Source organism: Ptychodera flava, chromosome 4 (assembly GCF_041260155.1).
Source record: "Ptychodera flava strain L36383 chromosome 4, AS_Pfla_20210202, whole genome shotgun sequence".
In the NCBI taxonomy this organism is placed as follows: Eukaryota; Metazoa; Hemichordata; class Enteropneusta; family Ptychoderidae; genus Ptychodera; species Ptychodera flava.
Window position 1 is genome coordinate 47578437 of NC_091931.1, and position 23832 is coordinate 47602268.

The 23832-nt window shown below is 37.1% G+C and overlaps 1 protein-coding gene across 2 annotated transcripts in view; it reads right to left on the reverse strand.

Moving 5' to 3' along the window:
* LOC139132010 (rho GTPase-activating protein 6-like) overlaps window positions 1-23832 on the reverse strand; it is a 148702-nt gene that overhangs the window by 119117 nt on the left and 5753 nt on the right. Inside the window, exon 2 of one of the 2 annotated variants that reach the window (XM_070698364.1) lies at window positions 15935-16056. In XM_070698364.1, coding sequence (XP_070554465.1) covers window positions 15935-16056 — 122 coding nt within the window. Of the gene's footprint in view, window positions 1-15934; window positions 17528-23832 lie in introns of those variants that run through there. The other variant, XM_070698363.1, reaches the window with a different exon arrangement.

Genomic DNA, 23832 nt, shown 5'->3' on the forward strand with positions numbered 1-23832 from the left:
CCGGGGTCTAGAATGATCTCGTCTCAGTAAGATTATTTGACGGTCAGTATTGAATTTCAACTGCGTCACAAGTTTGCAAAATGAGTATTCCGTCGAACGGTCAACGAACGATGTTTTAGAAATCTGGAGACATGGCACATCGCATTTTTATTTTAGTATTTTATATTTTACAAAAGATTTAAGAAGCAATGATTTTGTCGAAAATTCTGAAAAAAATATAGGAAGATTTGATCGCGAACACATTTTCACTTGGGGTCACTAGCCCTGCGTACGATGCTGTGTGTTCCGCTACAGCTAATCGCCCCGCTCACCACAGCCCTGCAAAGACCCGTACGTAGGGTCGGTGACTTCAAATCCATTTTGGGACTTCACGTAAAAAGCCAAATTACTGCCGAAATTCAGCGTTCTTGGGCCCAAGTCGTATCCCAGCCTACCTCAGCTACGCGATCGCTTCCAAAAATGACAGTCTTTTATTCACTTCTCGTAAATAACCGTCGATGTCGGCAACTCTCTCGCTAGCCCTGCGTACGATGCTGTGTGTTAGCTGTAGCACATAGCATCGTACGCAGGGCTAGGGGTCAACCGGATGCGCTATTTGCGGGTTGCGGGCTGCGGTTGCGGGCATGAAAAAATGTGTGTTTTTTGATATCATTTTCGCCCTTCTCACACTTCAGATTAGTTCAACCGCCGATAAAAGCACAATTTTCAAAATCGTTTTCAACGCCGTTTCAAATAATTTTATTGTGGTGAACACGATTATAGTCCTAGGAAACTTTTCAAAGTCACGCTGGATCAAATGCTTGAAGGGGGCATACCGGCATGGAGCGACTATCACACTGCAGGTGCAAGTCATACGTTCATGATATTAGGAGATAAATTATTGAGAGCTGCAGAACACAAACTCATCCAAAATATTCCTATTAGATCGATTCCTGAAAATAAGGCAACGCACCGGCGTGTTTTTCCCACTGAAATTCTCGCGTAAAATGTTAGCAGAATGTCGTTCTCTGAGGTCGCGACCTCGCTTGAACCGAAACGGCAAAGTAAACTAAGTCCTTTGTTGTACGTCTTTTTCTTTTAAAGATTTCATGAAAAATACACGGCATTTACAATACACATCACTTCTACGCTTTTTTAAGTCAAATCTTTCCTTATGCATTGCATTTAACTAGGCATTGTTTAATTTTCTGTATGAGTTGCCCTGGAACCGAATTGTGAATGGATGTATTACAAAGAATTTACTTCCTATGGCCTGATACTAGAAATGTAACATTTTCATTCCGCGATAAGTGGCGACATTTCCGAGGCGCGATTTTTTTTTGTCAGTCTGGTATTACGTATATTTCTCACTCACATCCATGGCAAGAAAGAAAAGTGATTCAGATCCCTAATTATTTGTAATGGCCAGGCTGCTCGGAATAAATAAATTGGTCCTCGGAATCGCCGCTTTTAGTTTAGCAGATTTTGATTTTTATCAGAAACATGACGTATTTTCACCCATTTGGTTTGGTCTGTTATAGCATCTTTAGTCCAAAAAATCAAGTTTACAGCATTGATGTTTTCAACAGCCTTCAAATATACAGTATTACGTTAAATACACCATATAGTAGTGTTTCATTAATTTTAACCATCTTGACCTGATGGTGAAATATGGACTTCGCAGGAAAAGGGATACTGTACGATAGACCTGATCATCATTATTGATAATAGACACATTCTAAAGGTTTTATTTCTTATATACTATATGCCATATTACATATATTAGAAATCTAGCCATAATTCTAAAAACCCGCAGCCCGCAACCCGCACTTTAGCAGATACCGGGGTCAACATGGGGTCGCAGCCATGTTGCCTCAAAGCTTATTTCTGTCTGCACTCAAAAATGTCGGATATGAACCTGAAAAATCGATGCAATTTCGTCAAAATTCGGCGAAATTTCAGCCTATAGACAAAATTTCATCTAGGTAGGTAAATTTACTGAAATTTGATCGACAAATAATCCTGAGCTTGAACGTGACAGCTCGCCTTCTCCGGGAAGTCAAGTATCCAGCTGCCCATACACAGTTGCCCATATGGCCAGGTTTATGAGATTGTTTTCAAGCGAGCGAGCCAATAGAGCTAGAGGTCTGATTTTTGGTATATAGGAATAACTTAGCAATACATTATTTTGACAAAATGTCACGTGACCTCAATGACCTTTGACCTCAATAGATATATTTGTCCACAACTCAGTAACCACAAGTGCTACACCCTTCATATCTGGTATGATGGGACACCTTATGACACCACATATTGTACCTCATTAATTATGCGCATATCTAATTCTGAGCAAGCCAAAGAGCTGGATGTCCGATTTTTGGTATATAGGGATAACTATAGGGTAGAAATCTAAATATGCCCATCTAAATATTAGACATCTACCATCGAGAACAAAAGAAATTTGCTGTAATTTGAATATTTAAGGAGTTTAAGCAATTTTCACTATAAATAAAGAACCCCTGCCTCAAACTCCACAAAAGTTGCTAGACATATTTTGCCGTTGTCATGCCATTGCTTCGTTTAATTACCAGTTAATCAAATGCCTAATTGACAGGAGGAAATTCAAGACCATATTTGAATAGTAGTATATATTGTCCTCAAAATTACTCTATCACGGCCCAAGTACTCATTGCTTCAGCAATACTGCCTTGTTATTATTATTATTATTATTATTAGACTGAAAGTTTGAGATCACTGAAAATCTTGCCAATCCATGAACCACCATAATTAAAGTTAATTTTATTTGTCTTCTTTCAATGAGAATCAATATGCTAACTTTTTCCTTGATATGAAGAGAGATTCAGACACCACTTCTGGTTTCATATATTTGCATATATTTGATCATTTGGTGCATTAAAAAAAATTTCATCATGTTGTACTGTAACGTTATGTATAAATGTAAGTTACTGGTACCATGTGCACTTAGAACATCCTTGTTGGTAGAATTTCAACCCAACTTTCTGGCAGCATCCCTCCCTTTACAACAAAATCCATTAAGTTCAAGAGCGCCATAAAAGTTACAACCTAGGAACACAATCACCATACCTACCTGACTTTTGTCACCACATCGAGGTGTTAAGCTTTGCTTTCAAACCCATCAAAAATCAAATCAGGCTTCTCACACTTGTGCTTTCAAAACATCACTATTAATAGACCTCTAAAACTCCTTTGATGCCAACAAGTACGTGTGCAAATAGCCATTACCAAGTGAAGAGCACAGCTAGCCATTACCAAGTGAAGAGCACAGTGCAATTACTGCCTTTTTTAACAGGTTCATAAAATGCCATTTTATCCTAAGGTCAATGGAGTGACTCTGCAAAATTAATTAACTTGTAAATGGATCATCGTTTGGCTTTATTACATTAATCTACTCGTTATCTGCACTACTTGAACCATGGCTGTACAGTGATCTCAACACAGAGAGGTGTCTCTTCTGGCAGCACCTGTATAACGAAAGTCCTGTTCTTTCAAAGTTTAGGCATTTTTTTCAAAGTAATGGAGACTTTGCACGCACAAAATTGCAAATATCAAAGTACCACATACACTTTATATGAGGTACTATTATTGTGAATTTAATATTTTTGTTTTTGACTTACAAATATCGCCCCTACCACAGATTATAATACCTGTCTGTATTATTGTAATTGTTGTTGTTTCCCTTTATGTTAATGCTTACTTCTTTAAAACTATTAAATTCATAGAAAATAAGTATGATAAGTAAATAAATACATATTTTTGTTCTGGTATCTGTGTGAGAGTAAACTATGTTGTTACGCCATTAGGTTGTATCAAATTTTGGTATGATGCTATGTTTTAATCACACAGCTGGAAATTTAAGAAGAAACAAGGGAGTTGGGGTAAAATCTATAAAATACCGTATGTGAAAACTGTCGTACAATTTCATGACAGACCTTTTCTTATCAATATGACTAAGACATACTTTGTGCAATCACCATTGCACTTTCTATTATCTGTTTTCAAATTTGCATACTGTAATTCGTGTGGTAACTTAACTCACCATGATACTCTACCTACCATTGAAATGTTACTATGGTAATGATCTAAAAGTTATAGTCATGCTAAAATTCATCATGAATGAGCAAATAATTTTTAGGTCCACACTTCATGGGCTAGTATATGGACCCAATACTAAATGTTGCAAATTCACCCTTTTTTAGGATAAAGTTAAAATACTATTTTTAGGAAATAAACCTTGATACAAGTGTGTTTGACCAATAGGAAGACAGCGCCAATGGGTCTTAAGGTACAATGTGCCTAAGCGACAGACACTCAGACTCTCCAATTTGTCCAATACAGATCTGGGCTACTCGGTTCTGGGGGTTCATTTTAAGGCATTTTTGGAGTTAGAAAACTTTCAAATGTCTTAGATTTTTGAAAATCAAAATATTTTTATTTTCCGAAAAAAGTTAACACACGGATGGAGGCCAATTTGAATTTCAAATTTTGGTAAATGTTTGGTAATTTGTTACCCTGAATTTTATTCTTGATTTGGTAACAGGATGGTTGAAGGTTTAATTGAAGGAAGTTTGAGCAAAAGTTTAAGTCTTTCACTATCAAGGCACATATATACTAAACGTCCCTTACGGTACGAGTACACCCTCAAAGAGCTTTTTGTCCAATGGTGAAATTCATTCCTCCATGTATAGTGTTACCTCCAACTAATATCACATACTGATGGCTTTTTGTGAAGGTGACCCAAAATGCTGGACATGGATTGCAGCTGAGGAGCTGACGGATACCAGATACCATATTTCAAAAGTCAGCTTTGAATAAGATATGTGAAACAGCATATTTCTTTTGAAATTCAAGCATTCTACTTTTGAGCACATATTTGAGAATTCTATTATCAACGAAATCATATTCCTCTGGGACATTTTGTTTTCAAGTTGCAGAAGATGCCTTTATAAAGACATGTGCACATTTCAACATAAATAAGAAAACAAACCCATCTTCGTCACCTAAGAAACCATAAAATTCTGATTCAATTCACAGATAGCACCAAAGATATCCTGTATCTCCTTGAACTTTGATGGAATTTATCTCTTCCCAGGATCCATTTTTCATAAAAACTATGTGGGAGACTGTTATTTTTCTCAGTCTCATGTCAATACCATTGAAAACCACTTCAATTTGCTTTATAACTGTTGTTTTTTCACCCTGGTTCAACTTTCAATGACCTACTTGTGTGATTGTTAACAGCCTTCCAATTGGAAGTGTGCATGAATGATGAACATACAAAGAACATGTCTTGACCTAGAGTGGCATCATTTGAACAGCATGCTACATGCATACTTATTTTTCTGTTTGCCCTTGACTTTGTGAGTTCTTGACCTAATTTCTACATTGAAATCAAATTTAACAGATTCAAATGTATTAGGTGTCTTTTGAGAGACTCCACAGCAAGGACCCACCACTAAGGGTCAGACATGTAGCGTCAGGAGTGTGTCAGCGATAACAAAATTCACCAACTTATCATTCATTGTCAGAGACACTTAAGAGTTGTTTTCATCTGAATTTGAAATGATTCATCGTATTTCTAAATCTGTAAATGATTTATTAGTATGCCTAATTTGAAATTCTTATGAATGAACAGATTAAAAGAATTAATTACGTACAAACACTGTGTTTACAGTATTTGCAGGATGAGTACATGATGTCATATTTCCCAATAAGAGTCTCATTATAATTATTACAATAATAAGTAGAGTGTAACTCACTTTGACCACCAATTGTACTGCATAATTCATACGTTGAACCCTGTTGGTATACAGTGACAACACCACCATCATAGTTCTGTGAAAGTTTGTTACATGACAGTGGTATATTTTGGTTTGTCACTTTTAAGTTTTCTTAATAGTGTAAGATTAATATTTAAGTACATTCCCTTAAAATGAAAAATCTGAAAACACAATTCATTAAGTATTCCACACACCCATCACTGGCAATGAGATTCAACACTAGATACAGCTCTGTCCGTATACATATATGTACAGTACTAGTGTATTCGTACTTTAAAGCCTTTCTTGTTGTTAATTTTCAAAAATGTTGACCCAGGAAAATGTGAGCACATTAATTCAATTCCAAGACTTTCGGGCAGATTTCATTCTACTATCTGTAGTTTAGACTTTGAGGACATGCCACTCCTAACCTTTACTTACTTAGCAATTATCCATTGAGTATATGTGTCAAAAAATCAAAATATCTCTTCAATATGCCATGATGAGAGTGATTTATAACATTTTGCAATAAGGGCTTTGCATTTGGCACTTCAATGAGATTAATAAACACATGTACAGTGTTTGTCATTGATGTATACATAAATCCAAGGATTGTAAAATGGCCTTTAACAATTGGTTGACAGGATTCCTATTGTACCATTGTGAAACCATAACATCATAGACAATATACTGTGACATATGGCAGGCTATATTTATAGGACACAATACTGCACAATACCAATCAGTCCTTGCACAAAGGTGTTTTATTTTCCTCTTAGCAAAATGCTGCTCTGATCTGAAAGTATTTGGTTAACACTGTAAACAGATAGTTACCTTGAAAGATAAAAAACAGATTTATCAATGACATTTTCTTATCTAGTGTATACACACTTCTTTGCTCACCATATTGTTTCTCTGGTCACCAGTACTATACCACCTCTGACTTGTACACTTCATATTGATCAGCTATGAACTCTACCAAGATTTCTTTCAACATCATTTTCAAAGAAATTCAAGGTATGACCTATTTGGGTCTTTGTTGATACACTGTGCATTTCATTTCCAGACATGCAAATCAGATGGACAGAGACTCTCACCTCAAAACACTACCTCCAGGGAAACCACACCCACCCCTAACAGGATAAACAAAGTTTCAACAACAAGGCCACTTTCATGTCTTTCTCAGTTTCATTTCACACTCTCCTATCACACCTTTTTCATTCAACATCAAGGCATGCTTTCATAATTGGCAGAAAAGCAAAGCGTTTTCCTTTGACATAAACCGGCAAAACTTTTTATTGAGTTTCTATAGAGATAAACATGCATTGCACATGTCCTGTCTCCTTCACACCTCTTTGTTATGATACCGGTGATGTTACATAACACCTGAAGAGGAAGGTGTTACCCACTATCCATCATTTTCAGCTCAATTACTGATCACTCAACCAAGAGTCAATTTTTCCAATCACTCTCCCCTTGGTGAGTACATTTCCTCAAAAGTACCTTGAAATTCTTGTCAGACTGTGAAGCATCTGGTGAAATAAAGCATTCATTCATTCATTCATTCATTCATTCATTCTCTCTTTGGGGTTGCATTCAACCACCGTGGAATCACCTACATCAAATGGTTTTATTTTGTTCATAAATGAACTACTATACTTCTGTCTACTTGATATCTTACTTGATATTCCATATCTTGTCATGGAATCTTGCAAGTATCTAGTATTTCCTTCACTTTTCAAACAGTAACTAACTCACTGACTGACTTTCACTCACTCACTCACTCACACTCACTCACTCTCTCTCTCTCTCTCTCTCTCTCTCTCTCTCTCTCTCTCTCTCTCTCTCTCTCTCTCCCCCCCCCCCCCCATTCGACCTTGCCATGGCAATTTCACAATTTTGTTACAATCCATGTCCAGAGGTATAAATTGATCTGCAAGTCGTCCAATGATACAAACTGGCACGCTGGTAAACAGTGTAGTAGACAGTGAAGGTCAATCCAATTTACACAAACAATATTTTCAATGACCGACTACATGTACATGTTCTTATCATGTTGACTAAACCGGCAAAACATAATTGCTACTTTTCTGATTTACCCATCTTTCTTGGTAAACAATCTGAAGGAATTTGCACCAGAACATCAAGGATATCTGACACTCTTGTCACTGGTAGCAGATCATTCTTTCATGCAAGCAACCAACCTTTGATTTCTTTGTGTTGGCAAACAAGGCTTCTCAGAACGGAAACACAAAGCGACAGGCTCCAGGAAATCTGTTATGTAAAATTCTAAAAAATTTTGGATGTTTGCTTGTAAAATTTGAATTTATTTCTCCATGCTCATCATTGACATTATGCTTAGATATTTGTCGAACAATTAATTTCAGTAACGTAACGTTCAAACATGCACACTTATTTTGTTTTGAATCAAGCTGTGAAAAAAAGATAATACAGAGGAGCTAGGGGATAACATTACCAGTTTGTTGTCCATCAGTCATGTGTGATCATTGCTTCTAAGAATGATGTAGGGTGGGGGTAGACTCTCCATACCTTGGCTGGCTACATGTACATGTATGCACTCCTACAGCCTGGCTAAGCACAAAGGTTCGGCAAGCTGGAGAGCCCCGCTTGCAGCATCAGTTCAATGAGCTAGAGGTTACACCAGCCACAGAGTGTAGCAAGCCAGTGGCTGCAGGAGACTTGGCGGCAGTCGGGGAGGGGAGGGGTGTTTGAGATGATAAAAGGAATATTTTGTTGGCCTATGTGGGTAGTAACTGATGGGTTTAGGTGTAAATGTAAAAGTGGGCCGGACTTTGTTGTTCAGGCACTGTTTTTTAGAAGTGCCTTGAAAATATACAAAACTCTTATTAGAGGACAAGAAGAAAGTATTATTTCTGCAGGAGGAGCAGGAAATCATTCAAAAAAATCCATCAGTCCCTCCACCTCCCCACCCCCCTCCCACATATACCTTGTGTAGTATTTCTGAACTAAATAGCCTTGTCAAACACATACATGTACTCCTCAGTACTAGTCTATCAAAGGACAGTTTACACCAAATTTATTATCTTGCATTTTCTTGGCACCATCAAAATATTTTGTGTATGTTTTTAGAACCAGTCTTGGTTGAATGATTATAGGCTGTGAAATTTATGTTAGTGACATCCTTATCAAGATTTCAAAGTTGTTTAAAACAAAGTAGATTTTGTTATTCACAAGTTTGTAAGACCTGCATATACTCAAACATCCAACGCATCAACTTATCAAATTTATACAGATATGTAAGTCAAAAAACATCTTTTAACAGAAATGTAAACAGTCAAAAACTAAATTATTTTTATGGACTGATTTCATAAATAAATTACATTTTCTGATTAATAGGCATTGTGTTTTTCCTAAAAAAAAATTAATCAATTGAGTAATGTGTAATAAAGCTCACGGAAATGTGAACTTTAATAAGGATACCTGACAAGTTATTTACTGGCCAAACAAAAAAAATGTTACAATGTCAGAATGTTTCCTGTACATAATATGCAGACCTGCTAACCACATTTTTTTGCATTTTCTAGACATTTCAGATGTGCAAACTTACAAACTCTTGCCAAATTTCCTTCAGTTCAAAAGAGTGATACATCTTAAATGTTTCTGCTTGAACTGACATTAATGTAGTTTCTCATGTTACAAGAAGCATATATTTCTTCTATTTTGGCCCTGCCATTTGATAGATTTCAGAGTATAAGAAGTGGAGAGGTGGACTTAATGGAATGTCAGAGACACAAGTACCTGATAACTTGTTATGTAACTGAATGAAGTTACTCAAAGTTGGAAGTGTTGCAGAAAATTGGACAGATAAGAACACGCATCAATTTCAGTACATGAAAAACAGTGATCAACTAAGTAACTTGCACACTGCAATGTCTGTAATTTTTGTTTATGACCTTTCACCTTGTTGGGAATTTCAGGCGACATCTCATGAAAAGGGGAATAAGTCTTTGGGATATCATACCCTGTAATTTTTGTCTTATCTTTCTCCTTGAAACACATTATGTAAGGCAAGAAATGCGCAAACAATTCCTTGGCCTCTATCTTTCCTTGCGTAACATCTTGCCCACGCATTGGTGACAGCATTCTGTAAATGTTTTAGGGTTGGAGTAGGAAAACCAATGAAATATCTATGTGCTGGTACCTGATTAAATATATCAAATTAATCAAAAAAAGACAATGTACTTTTAGGACACCAAAATCAAATGGAGGCATCAATTTTTTGGACAATTTAGCTGATTTACTTTGCTACTATCAATTAAATTTGCCATACATAACTTTTTTTCATGGATGAGGAAACACAAGTTTTAATTCAATTTTACAGAATAACCATACAACATTTACCAATTTTGATCAGTGCACCATCCCAGGCCTGCGTAACCAAGGCATATTTGATAAAGGACAACTTTGTAAGTGTTTGAGCAAATAACGGCTTTCCACCTACATGTTAGTTTTGCTAGTTTTCAATGGAGAAGGCCATGTTTAGATCTGTAGTGAGTCAGAAAGAATGACACAAGGCTAAATATATTGGAACAATCATAATATGATTAAGATCAACAACTTAAGCTCATCAATCAATACAAGGACAACTCATCTTAACATTGAAATGTAATATTTGCAATTTGTGGTTACATATGTAAATTAACAGTAACAATTGACCTACATATATGTTAATTGCTTGATGTAGCGCCACATTCATTCAAACTTTATGAGGAAATCAGATCGTTTTTTGTGATCATGCTTGTTTCCAATGTATTTGAAATGTATTTCATCTCCTTTTCATTGGCATTGACATTTCATTCTATAACTTCATTTCTTTAGCAAATAGCTGTTCAGATATTGGAGTAAAGCAACTATCAACATGCAAGCAAACATACAGGTAGCTACAAGGCTCATATGTATTGCCCATGTCTTCAGGTAAAGCAAATTCCTGGTGTAAAACAAAGAGCTTTAAAAAATCAAACAATATCCTCATTGTCCTATGGCCAATGGAAATAGCAAATATTGGATACAGTGGTTGTTTTATATAATTTCTTGCGTGAAGAAAGGCCTTCTTGAATTAAAATGGAAACAATCTTGATAATTCATATCAGAGTGTACAGTGGGCTGTACGTACGGCTATGCAGTGAGCTTTACAGGTTTTGAGAACAGCTTTCATAAAGTTCTAGTAATTTCTTTCATTAGTTATGTTTGGAGATGGGCTGAAAATACTTCTCAACTTCTCTTCCAACAAGATTAGTAACATCACTAACTTCAAAAATATGAAAAAATTGGCAGAAAGTAAATGTACATCTAAACATTGTTACAGCCCCCTTTCATTACAGTTACATCTATGGTCAGAAAAACTTTCTATCATAAGTCAAAAAGCAAGAGGAACTCCAAAGAGTTGAGTTTGCAGGCTACAATGTACACTGCTTAGCACATCTTTGCTTAGTGTGGTAGGTATTTTATGAGTCAATACACCCGACTGATATTGCAAGAATCGACTTTTGTTGAGCACACTATCTTTTGAAGGCAATACCAAAGGATCAAATGCCTTGTATTTGCAGTCAATGAATGATCACAAAGACACTAAAATGTCACAGCGGGTTCCTAAGTGAAGCATTGTTGACCTTTGTAAACCTCTAATATTGATTTTGTGTGGAAAAATGCAAACAGGTACAAATGTGGGTCTACAGCTTGTATACATAATGGTAACTTGTTACAAACAGCTTTGGTGAATCACCACTGTCCAAATATTTATTTTGTTGTTCTTTTCTTCTTTGTTTTCTCAAAATAAGAGTGATACTTCTTCGTCAGTCCCATCTCTGTCAATATTCTGAAATGTCTTTATTTACCTAGATGTACTTCATCCAAAGAGATGAATTTACTCAGTAAGGTACCAAGTATCTGACAAAATATCACATTGTGGAATGCTTTTACTTCCTGAATACCTAGATTTCATCGCTGCTTTGTCTTAAAGGAGGGAAATGGATTCCTGACCACATCTACCACACAACAAAACCATTTTCTTGGCAGAGACCTGTGTTTATCCCTGAGGGTGTACTTTCAAAGCAAATATCACCCTGTCGTCTTCACAACAAAGCAAATCTACTTCTTTTTTCTTCATTGCTTTTATCACACCAGTATTTCAGAACACCTTGGCTGTCCGTTTGTGTTTCACAGGTGCACTGCCTGCAGCTAACTTGCTACAAGAGCCAGGCTGTGACGTACTTTCAACATGATAGTGCATCACGCAAAGACCAAACAGACCACAACTATCTTATACAGGAAAATAAGTGTTGATTAAAACTCATTTGCTTGAGTAAACACTTCAAGCTATGCTTGTTACTACAACGGAAATCTCCAACAAGGAGAGTATTAGACCCTCATGGGCGAGCACCAAAGACTCAAAAGAGGAGATCTCTTCAAACAAATGCCTTCCAGTGAATGTTAGATTTCAGTTGGAATCGTTCAAAATACAGGTATTTCCAATCCTTTCCAAAGATACTTAACTCTCCATCTTAGTAGTAATGTACAGCATGTCAACATTTTAAATGCATACCACAAATTAACTGCTTTGTCCTTATCCTAACTTAAATAAATGGAAGCTACAATAACAGTCTGCACTTCTTGGTTAGAGAAAATCAATTCTGGGTGGTTTGTCTGTTTATTTTGAACTGCAGCATACCAAAGATTCATCAGAATTTAAGTAACTGAAGTGATAAAGCAGAATATGTACTTCACCACAAAATTCCCTTGTATTTTCCCGTCTGAATGAGAACTGAGAGACTTCAGGTACACCTTTGCAAAATTCACCACTGATACTTTCTGTACAAGCATTTCACACAGGGGAAAATGAATAAATAAATGAATAAATTAATATATAAATAAATAAATAAATAACTACTTCAAAATAACAAACAAGTTATGGGCTTATAATGACGCAAGTGTTCAAATGAAACTAATCATTAATCAATCAATCAATCAATCAATTGGCTGAAAAAAAAATGCTGCATGAAACAACTTATTGAAAGCTGTCCCCACTCCAAGGCACCAGTGGTTAAATTCAGTTGACCTGTGACCCCTATCCGTCATTGATACATGTACACTTCATTTGACAAAAAGGAACAGTAGTGTTGCAATATGTATAAACACTGAGGTTGGTATGGTTAACTGGAACTCCTTAGGTAATACCAGGAATTCATTGATTGAATAAAGTAATCTACAAATAAACAGGAATATATCCATTATTTATCATTTGCATTTCAGCAAGACTCTATCTTGGTTTAAAATATGTTCTCTTCACTTACAAAAATCACCACATTATAAAACTTACTAATAAAACTAAATTTACATTATTGTAGTCTAAACCATGGTCTGTTCCGCTCATAAACATCAATGCATTGTGAAACTTACTGATAAAATTACAATGTACAAATAATACACAACAATAGCGATGTGTCATTATTTTCTGCAGTCTGTATACATTAACAACTTTCAATGTACTACAATCTACCCATATCTTCAAATGAAACAGTCAAACTTGCCAAAATTCATATATGGGCCGGTTGACCAACTTACAATGTAGATCCTTAAAGTTAGTGAATCTGCCTTTTCAGCTTTGCAATTCCCATTCTACAATATTGGAAATATGAACTGTAAAACATTGATGATCAATTTATGTGAAATTTCAGTCTGCAAAATAAATCAATGATGTTTGTGGGCTTTTGCAAGGAACAAAATATAGAAATCAATTGGATTCAATCAATAGCTCCAAGCTCCCCTACACTACATTTACTTCTCAAAGCATTGCCATCATTTTTCCATATTGCTATATTGCCAAGCCTGCATGAAAGATCTTGGTTGCCAAGCAACTCTCACTCCTCAATTTGTCAATCTGTCGATTAAAATTTGTATGTTATTCCATGGTTTAAAGAACTTCAAGGCCATGTCAGAAAGACTTTGAAATGAGACACCTCATTAATGGCTATGATTTCATGGCCATTTGATACTTTAACATCTGCACTCCTAACAAAGAATCAGTCGAAAGAAGTATCAAATTTATATGGCATTCAAGATTCTGATTCTCAAGTCAAAATTGAAATCCTACAAACACACTGCTTTTCAAAAGAAACCATTTCTCCTTTCCTAACTGGGGTTATCTCTATGTTAACAATGGCAAGTCAACTTTTGAAACATGTTTTTCAAAAAACAAGTTGGGATGCAACTCATCATCATTATTGCTTAAGTTTCTCATCAGTTGTTGTGATTCATCATTTTAGAAAATTTTTTTGTCTATTTAGCATTTTAAAATATAACTTTTAGTAGCATCAGAAGCAAAGTCCAAATTTTCACGAAATCACACATTCACAATAAATCAGTAAAATATACTGACACAAAATATAAAAGTTTCACCTTGGATTTGACAAGGAATCTGTTATGGCTATTTCAAAAGTGAAACTTTGGCAGTGTACTGTATCTGAAATATGTCTTACATGTAAACAGATGCTGTGTAGTCTATTTGAAATCCAGCCAGCACCAACAAGCTGGATTTCACAAGCTCAGAGTTTACCAATAAGTATCCAGCTCGTCAATACCTCATTAAAAGGCCAGTAGCTGTACTTGGGATAACTTTTTCCCTATTTTTGTTTTGAACTATAGTTTCTTGTTCTACCAAACAAAACATGTTGAAATGGGCAGTATTCAGCTTGTCAACTCAGCCTGTACATGTGTAGACTGCATTGTTGTTGTTGACAAGTGAATTCTGGTCAGGACTATCATTCAAAAGTAAACAATAACAGTGCATTTTACAGTATAGATGCTATATGTTTCAACATACTTTGGGGAGTAGAACGAGAACTTGCAATTGACATATAAAACAAAATAGACAAAAAATCATCAAAAAGTTACGGTTACCGGCGTTTAATGGGTTATTGATGAGTTTGATACTTTTTATACAATTTATACACAACTTCTAAAATCCAGAAGCCGTCTAGAATACAGACACAGGGTGCACAATAGTTACCACTTCCCTGTCTATGCATGCACATCACACGTGGTGAAAATTCTGCTTCATTGCTTGCACAGCTCGATGGGAGGGGTGTTTCCATGTACAATACATCCCGGATTCTGTCTATATATTCAATGACCCTTTGACACCAGTGACATTGGTAGCCTACTTGTACCCAATGAACGCTTGATGTGATTATTTGAAAACATTACACTGGCACATATAAAACACTTAACCCCAAAGTGACATTAAAGCCTTGGTAACTGTTTGGCTGACACCATCTCAATACCAGATCACAATAAATCTGCCTGAAACAAGTTTTACCACAATACTTGGACTATCTGTGGGGTTAAGCTAGGTATTAGCTGACTAGGGAAGCCATTCACATCATAAGCGGGGTCAAATTGACGATGGCCACAGTATGTATCCCCTGCTTGTTAACACAAGAGGTTCTTGCTCTTGTTACATTTTACAAATCGGTTGAACGACTACACTATATTAATAGGTGTCAAGGCACCATGTAACAAACGAGTCGATTAATTTCAACTCACTATTCCCACTTAAATTAAGACGGGGGCAAAGCATTTATCTGTCTTTGGTAAAATGAGATAAAATAGACTTAACGCGTTGAACTGCTGTTCGGGACTGTTACGAGCGTTTGCAGTCTGAAATGTGTCAGAGAGCATTACTATAGATTACCTTGACGATCACCAAACATCTAGTAAGGTTTGAGATCAAGTTTTACACAACACAGGCACACAAAACAATCACGATGATGACGACAACAACAAAAACAACAACAACAATATTAATAATGATTATCATAATAATAATAATAAAAGTAAAAGACCTATGGCATTATTACAATTATTTATATTATTATTATTATTATTATTATTATTATTATTATTATTATTATGCTAATTTTTCCAAGTCGGAGCGTTACCGTAACCGTGCTGGGAAAACACGATACAACATCGATTGAAAAAGTAGAGCGAGTTGACCCGTACGGGCCGTAGTTTAGTGGTAGTTTTTCATACATACACTACAGCCTGCGATCGATGACCCTGGTTTAAACATAAACATAACATTTTAGTGCGTTCTCATGAAACATAAATAAACTTACCTCATGGCTCCAGAGGGTACTTGCGGCCGAAGGCGACAGTTTTGGGCTAGAAGATTTGAATCTCCACTTCTTGGGTAGAAGCCTACTGCTTGGGGATGACGGCGACTTTCCCTTGTGCATAACTGTGGGAGAGGCAAGAGGGGAACTGTCAAAACCGAATTCTGACTCGCTATGACTCTCGTCTTCGCTATGAAAGGGGCTGGATGAGGTTGACGGAGATTTCGGCCCATGATGGAAAAATACGGCCATTTTGTGAAAGTAGTTTTGTTTTTTCCGAAGTCGAGGTGAAGAGACATCGGGCGATTCTGGTCCGTGGGCATCCTCGAACGATTTTACCGTCCTAAGTTTACTGGTACTGCTGTGGGCGTCTCTTTCTTTCAAGGTATCTTTCACTACTGAGTGACCGTCCGCTGAAGTTCGGTCTTCGGTCAGCCTGTGGCGAGTCAGATTAGGGTCGTAGCTTCTGGTTAGTCGCAGCTTCGCGTGACGATTCTGCGAGCAAATTGGTGGCGACAGCGGCGAACTAGGTTCCTGATAATCGTCGGATGTTGACGAGGTCCTAGAATGATTGTTGTTTTCGTAAAGACGCATCGCACTTTTGGGTGACTTCGGAGAGCCCGGTCCGAAATTGAGCGGAGAAACTACTGAATCTTGAGGAGAGTTAGTTGTTTCGAAAGTTTCAAGCGATGTCATTCTGATCTGCGACACACTACTGAAGGTTATGCAATGCGCACACTATTGGTTACATTAAATATTACCAAAAATGTACCCTATCACGCTGGAATAAATCTTGTTGTGGTTTTGGACAAATGCTGAGTGATTTTGTCAAACGAACCGCCGGGCAAAAAGTTCACTCAGCATATGGAGCACTTCGTGCTAGATGTTACCTCTGTGACGATCCTCATCTACACCGTATCTGCTTCGCATTGACACAGTCTGCCTCTGTTCAAAATCACATTCGTTAAAATTTGACACATACTATGAGTTGAACACGCTAAGATCTGTCACGTTTGTGTAAATTGGCGTTCAGGCACGAGTGATAACAATAGATTGTCTGTCGCCTTTTGACAGTCAAAACATTTCGTCCGACACGCACGCATTCACTAGTGTGCGGCGGGTCGTACACAAACTCTAACTGTGAACAACAACCGCAAAGTCAGTCGCTCGGATTAACTTCAGCCAGTCTTCTGGGATTTCTCGTACACAAAACTCTATCAAAGTGAGGTGTTTACTCCCGGTATGTAGTACTATGCAATTTTCGGCAACCTGTTGTACTTTGCTCGATTGGTTACTTGAACTTCGAAGTTCTCAGTACCACTGCCAGAATCCGTGAAGTCTTCGCTCATATACCCCGCTATAAAGCGACAGTTTACATCGTAAGTTCAACCGGAATCCCTTGGTTGAATCAACACGGTAGAATGCACAGTCTGTATGTATTATTATAGTACCAGATCGATACACCAAGACGATGATTTGTATGTTGCCTCGTAGTCCACTTAAAAATACCGCTATATCACAGAGTCACATTCCAGCACACATTGACAGTGAACCGCGAACACGCGATGTAGTGTGTACAACTTCAATTCTGAAATTGTGTAGTTTGATAATTGATTGGGCACAACTACATTGCACTCGGGGGTACGAAGACCTTAACTTACTCTTGGTGCTGAAGACACGGAATACAAGTTGGATTTGAACATTTTCCCTCGTTTGTTTTAATTTTGTTCCAAATTTCTTATTCTTATGTATATTTTGTGTTACATTGTCATTAGAAATTAATGAGAGGGATTAAAATAAGGTCTGTCGATAAAATTTTCCTGCTCATCCCCATGAAAATGTAGATTGTTCCATTCAAGCGATTGAACAATAGAGGGCGTTTCGAGAAATTCGCTCTTTCAACTTACACAGTCGGCAAAGTTGGTTTCTCACATATGTGATGCGCGGGGATCGCGGAGTGCTGTTTGTTATTGTTAGCTGTTTATTTGGTACGTGCTTTCGCGTTTCTAAAGGAAATATGACGTCCAACGCGCAAGGAATGACTTTAAAGAATGGAAGTCTGCGCTCATCCTCTTTTTACGGCCGCTATATCAACACACATCTTTGACGCCGATGGAATACTTTTCCAAACAAGCTGTTCAACACCACGAAGTTTCACTAATTCCTTGCTAAATTGTAGTTCGATGTATATTCACAATTATCACGTCATCGTCTTGATGATAGTTGACGAATGAAAATTTACGGTTTTTTTCTATAGTGAATGCCGTTCGTTTCATTGAAAACAATGCACACAATGTCTCATATGGGAATTAGTTATTCCATCCTGTTTTCACTTTGCAGGTTACTTCCCATGCAACTGTGGAATTTATCTTGTTATTCTGAAATCAAAACATTTCTAAACCATTTTATTACTCCTTTGCTAAGTAGTGACACAATGACGTATCGAGCAGATTTCTAACGTAAACTCTATTGAAATTATAAAAGGATTTGTTCATGTTACAATGTATAGTAAGTATTTCCTGTGCAACGCTTGCATTTTCCCTCCGATTGGATGTAACCAATCTTGCCTGCAGTAAACGGAGGTTAACAACACAAAAAATTAAAGCGTTTAATAAGCTTATGGTATAAAGACGACCTGGTAATGAACATCGGTCCAACAGGCACAAATCTAACTGTTGTGGTTGCTAGTGCCGTCATTGGCAAATAAACTAGAAAAACACCAAGTTGTTGTAGCTGTTGTTTCAATCATATTGGTGTCGTTACTCAAACGTTTAGGAAAAAGGGTTTCCATAGCTACAATTTTGAAGTTGCAGGACCTATCTCACACTCCCTCCTGTATGACTATGAGTGTAGGAAGAAGTGTAGTGACCACGGTCAGCCCTGTTCACGTTTCTTCCCCTCTACTTCAAAATTACAACTCTGGAATACTTTTGATTATTCCGTTTTTAATGTTTTTGTTTCTTTTTTGTTTGTTTGTTTGTTTGTTTGTTTGTTTGTTTGCTAGTGTGTCTTTGTTGTTGTTTTTTGCAACGACTTTTTAAGTGCTCTTCAATTTTATCAGCAATCAACAACAGCCAGATTACTAAGTTCCTTGTGCGACAAGCCCTATATTTATTTACCCAGCTTACAATAAGTACTGAAGTTCACATGTCAAGAGGCATGTGCAGATTACATGTTAAATTTTTTGCTCATTGATGACGAACGTCATACATTCAAGTACAATATTCATGGACAGACGTCAGAGATAACCTTGCCGAAGGGGATATGATCCAATATTTTTATCCAAATCGGTGAAAATTGAGAAGATGAAGGAAAAAATATATTAACAGCATCAACAGCCACCTGAGTCAATCGGTACAAAGCATTAGCGACAACAGCTGAGTACAAGTAGAAAAACAGGCGCTCTGAACACACCACGGCAGAAGAAGCGAAGTCATGTAAAAACGAAAGTTCACAATTAATGAAGTTGAGGGGAGTAGTATTGGCTGCCGAGTCAATTTTCAAGTTCAACTTTTGCTGTTCCTGATTCTTCTACATGTAACGCCAGCGCAAGAGGATTGTCTAGGAAAATTGACATCCCGCAAAAAATATTTCTTAAGGACGAAAATAGTTTTGCACACAATTACAAATGGATAAAAATAATATCAACATTTCATCAATAAAGCTATAAACTCTGCCACTTATCAAGGTATTTACCAGATTGAATTTACTCTCCCTTCAACTTTCACAAAGAAAATGATGCAACATTACGGAGGTAGTTTTTGTGCGTCAATGTTACTTCAAAGTATAGGATAATTATTTTCAGGCTGATCCAATCCTATAATTATCCCGTGGGTAAACGGCGTGATATAAATCTTTACATCAGACATAATTTCATTCTCCATGAAGCGGAATATCACTTGCACAATTCTGAAACAATGCAGTCACAGAAGTACACAACCCGAAAGATCCGAATGTTTTCCTCATAAATGTCATTAAACTTTTCACATCATATCAGCCAGGTGGCAAAAATTGACATGTGTCGATTGGTTTCGTTGAGTCGTATATAGAGTACTGACCACTTCTTATTCCAGCAATATACATAACGTTCTTAGCAATTTATTGAAATTCAGTACTTTTTAAAGTACTTCGTTAAACGGTATTGGCCCGTTCAGAAATATTTGCTTACCAAAATCGGGCAAATTAATAAGAATCATGAGAATGTCGGTTTTCCTCTTCACAACAGGGGCTTGATTCACAAAAGCTCTATCTACTCTATATGTTAACTATCCACTTGATTTCTGGCATCAAATTTTGCATTTTGTGCCATTAACATGAGTGTTCGAATTTCGACGTTTTCTCGACTTTGCTAATAAATGAATATTTACGTACTGTAGAGCCATCGGATGGTAAGGCTGGGTCCACGCTAAACTACAGCACAAATCAGCATCGTTTAAGGGGTATGCAGATATATTTGTTCACCATTAAGGCAGAACATACCTCGGACTATTTGAATAAGTTTTTACAATTCTTTACTAATCTACCATTGGTGGGGTTCATTTTAAGCTCTTGGAGTAAGGAAAATTGTCAACGTCTTTAAAATAGTTGTTCGAAAATCGACAACTTTATTTCTCCCCATAGAGTTAACACAAGGATGGCGGCCATCTTGAATTTACATACCGGAAATGTTAGGTAATTTTTTTTTCTGAATCACCAAAATGTGCATCGTGACCCCCGATTATTATTCTTGATTTGATAAGAGCATGGTTGAAAGTGTCATTGAGGAAAGTTTTACCAAAAGTTGAAGTCTTTTAATTTCAAGGCGCGTTCTGCCTTAGTGTCACTGTAGGTCAAGCACTGATTTCTATCGTTTGGAAGATGTGGGTGGGCAAGTATTTCCAGGTACCCATCCTATTGTAGATTTTCCAACTTGTTCAAAGTGTCTGACTACGATATCAGCCTCGCCAAGAGCTTCTTTTTATGTCATACATGAGCAATCTATATGTTGTTTTACTTGTATAAATGTATTCTTCATTTGAACTGCCAATAAATAACGAATAACCGTTCTATATATGATCGGTCCCGTTGTTTAAAGCCGGATACTATCCATGTCACTGTCACGCATTTGGACAAGATTTCTGTAAACCGTTAGTGTTGACAGGTCGACATTGCGACAAGACTTTAGCGATCATCATCAACAAAACGTTCTTCCAACCCCGATTAAATACACAAGAGATGACAATGACATAATTTCTGGTACAAACAAGAAACATAATTGTGTTCATTACAGGTGATAAGGCAAGGGCTGCTCTTGTACGGCAATCTTGGCACACGGCGCAGCAAGGTTTCATGGTCAACATAACTTCCAACATGGTTGTTTTGAGGAGGGTGTTTCACAACTGACGCAAACTGTATGTGTAATGAAGAACTGATGGAAACTGAATTTTAGTCCGGACAAGTACGATTCGTTTGTCAACGATAACATTGCATGTTGTAGACAACGTGTTATATTGTCAAGGGTTAATACTTTATTTCATAACGCACTTTAGGTTGCAGAAAAAAGAAAATGCTGTTGTTTTAAACAACGAAAATAATTACTGGGGTGGAGATCTACAAGTCATTGGTTGGAAATTGCCTTCTACTCGTTTCATTCAACAACTGCTATAACGATAATTTATGGGTATTTAAGAATTTCAGACGTGTTCGACAGTGCCCCAGCATGCCACCACATTTACTATGGCAACTACATCAGTTGAAATATTGCAAACTACGATACTTAAATATTTAAGCTACTCATATAACGCGATCTCAGTGTGGCTGAGGAAAGAGAAAGTTAAACGAACTTTTTCGAGGTAAACCTTAACATACAAGGACTTTTTCCCGACCGTACATGTCGGTGCACTTTGTATCATGCCTTTCAACGTATACCACATTACAGTTAAGAGCGCGTGCGACAGCGTTACATGTTGAACAAAGATGAACCAAGGATATGAGAGAGAGAGAGAGAGAGAGAGAGAGAGAGAGAGAGAGAGAGAGAGAGAGAGAGAGGAGAGAGAGAGAGAGAGAGAGAGAGAGAGAGAGAGAGAGAGAAGACCGGAAGAGAGAAGACCGGAAGAGAGTATAAAGGAAAGATAGACTAGACAGGTAGGAAGTATTATTTAACGCAGAAAGAGAAAATTATGAAAGAGACGGGGTGATAGAAGGGAGAGACACAATTCAACATATTATATTGACATTAACCGTTAAGGGACAACAGGTGACGTATTTTCTTGGCGGTAACCTCCCAAAAATTGATTTTTTGTCAGCTTAAATATGTTCTAAGAACTACATATAGATACTAAAGTAGCTTATTATGCAATCTATTATCGTGCATATATATATATATATATATATATATATATATATATATATATATATATATATATTCATTATGAGAGTATCTTCCACGTATTTGTGTGTAAACAATGTGAGGGACATTGTTGTCAGGTTATTGACTCATGATATTTCTATATTTATTGTTATTGTCACGGTCATACCAATTTGCGCAGTGACCGTGTTAGTGTTCTACCATTTCTTCCATGAGGGTTATGTTCAATATCAGATCGATATATCTTCACAAATGACAACTCAAGTAAACAATGTGAAATGCATTTGTATTATTTTAATGCGGTCCTTTCTTTTCATGAGAAGAGAAATCACAGAACAGCCTCGTGACGTCATTCTTGACCGTGAACTAGTTCCAAGTGTCATTGTCAATTTTGCATCATTATGATCAGAGTGTCTGTCTGTCTGTCTCTGTCTCTGTCTGTCTGTCTGTCTGTCTCTCTGTCTCTCTCTCTCTCTCTCTCGTCCCTGTTACACAGCTAGAAAGAATGGAATGTTACACCAGTTTACCATACTTACAATGCATCAGTAACATGTGGCGTTCAGACACAATTGGTAGAGGGATAATTATCGATGATACTGCATGTGACAAGACCATGTTCGAGTCAAAGGTACATTGTGGAACATTTAGACATTTTCATCTTGGCCTACCTTATTTCGGAGGAAAATGGAGGAAGATGGAATAAAAAGCCTCTTACTACAACATGACAGGCATGCTCCATGGACATTCTTTTGATCAGTTTATTTTAAACAGAATCCAAACAACTGTCGCCAGAGAGCCAGTTTGTTTTGCCCACCGTGGTTTAAAGCAGTTAGTGAACGTAGTGTGCCGTCTGTGAAACTCTAAACAGCGGCTTTTGAGTTTAATCTGTGTCACTGTGAGCCCACTGCCGAGTGGCAAACATAGATACTTGTGATGAGCTTATCAGCAGCAGGCGCGCTAGTACACATAGTGTACATACTTTGATGGAGATGATTTAACGGACAAGCTTGGGTTCAAAAAACTTCTAACTTAGAGACAAGCCGCTTCACCATATGCAAAAATTAAAAATAGGTATTTGCATAATCTATCATTCCAAAAACCCCTTTAACAATCAATTATGAGACACCCTTGCGCACCCTATACTCAACACGTTGTATGTTAGTTGTTTATGTGGTGATGTCATATGCTTCCGTTCACGGGTCGAGTGATTAATGATTGAAAATCCGCCCAGTGGAAACCAGTGCAGGTTCTGTAACTGAAGCTTTGACCCGATAAATGCAATATTTATCGTTTCGGTGCTAGGTATATGACGACGGGACAAAATCGATTAAGAAAACGTATTGTACATGCGTTGTCAATGACCTGGAACGCGGACAATGACCTAGTGACGAGATTTAACGGCGAGGAAAATGACATAGATCCATTTTTGTGGAGAGGAGAACGCAGCGTCTGTTCCTCTTCCTCAATATACAGCACTGTTCCAAGAAAAGAGCTCCCAAGAGCCAGACTTCACACATACGCGCACACTCTACATTAAAAAATATCCAGACACGTC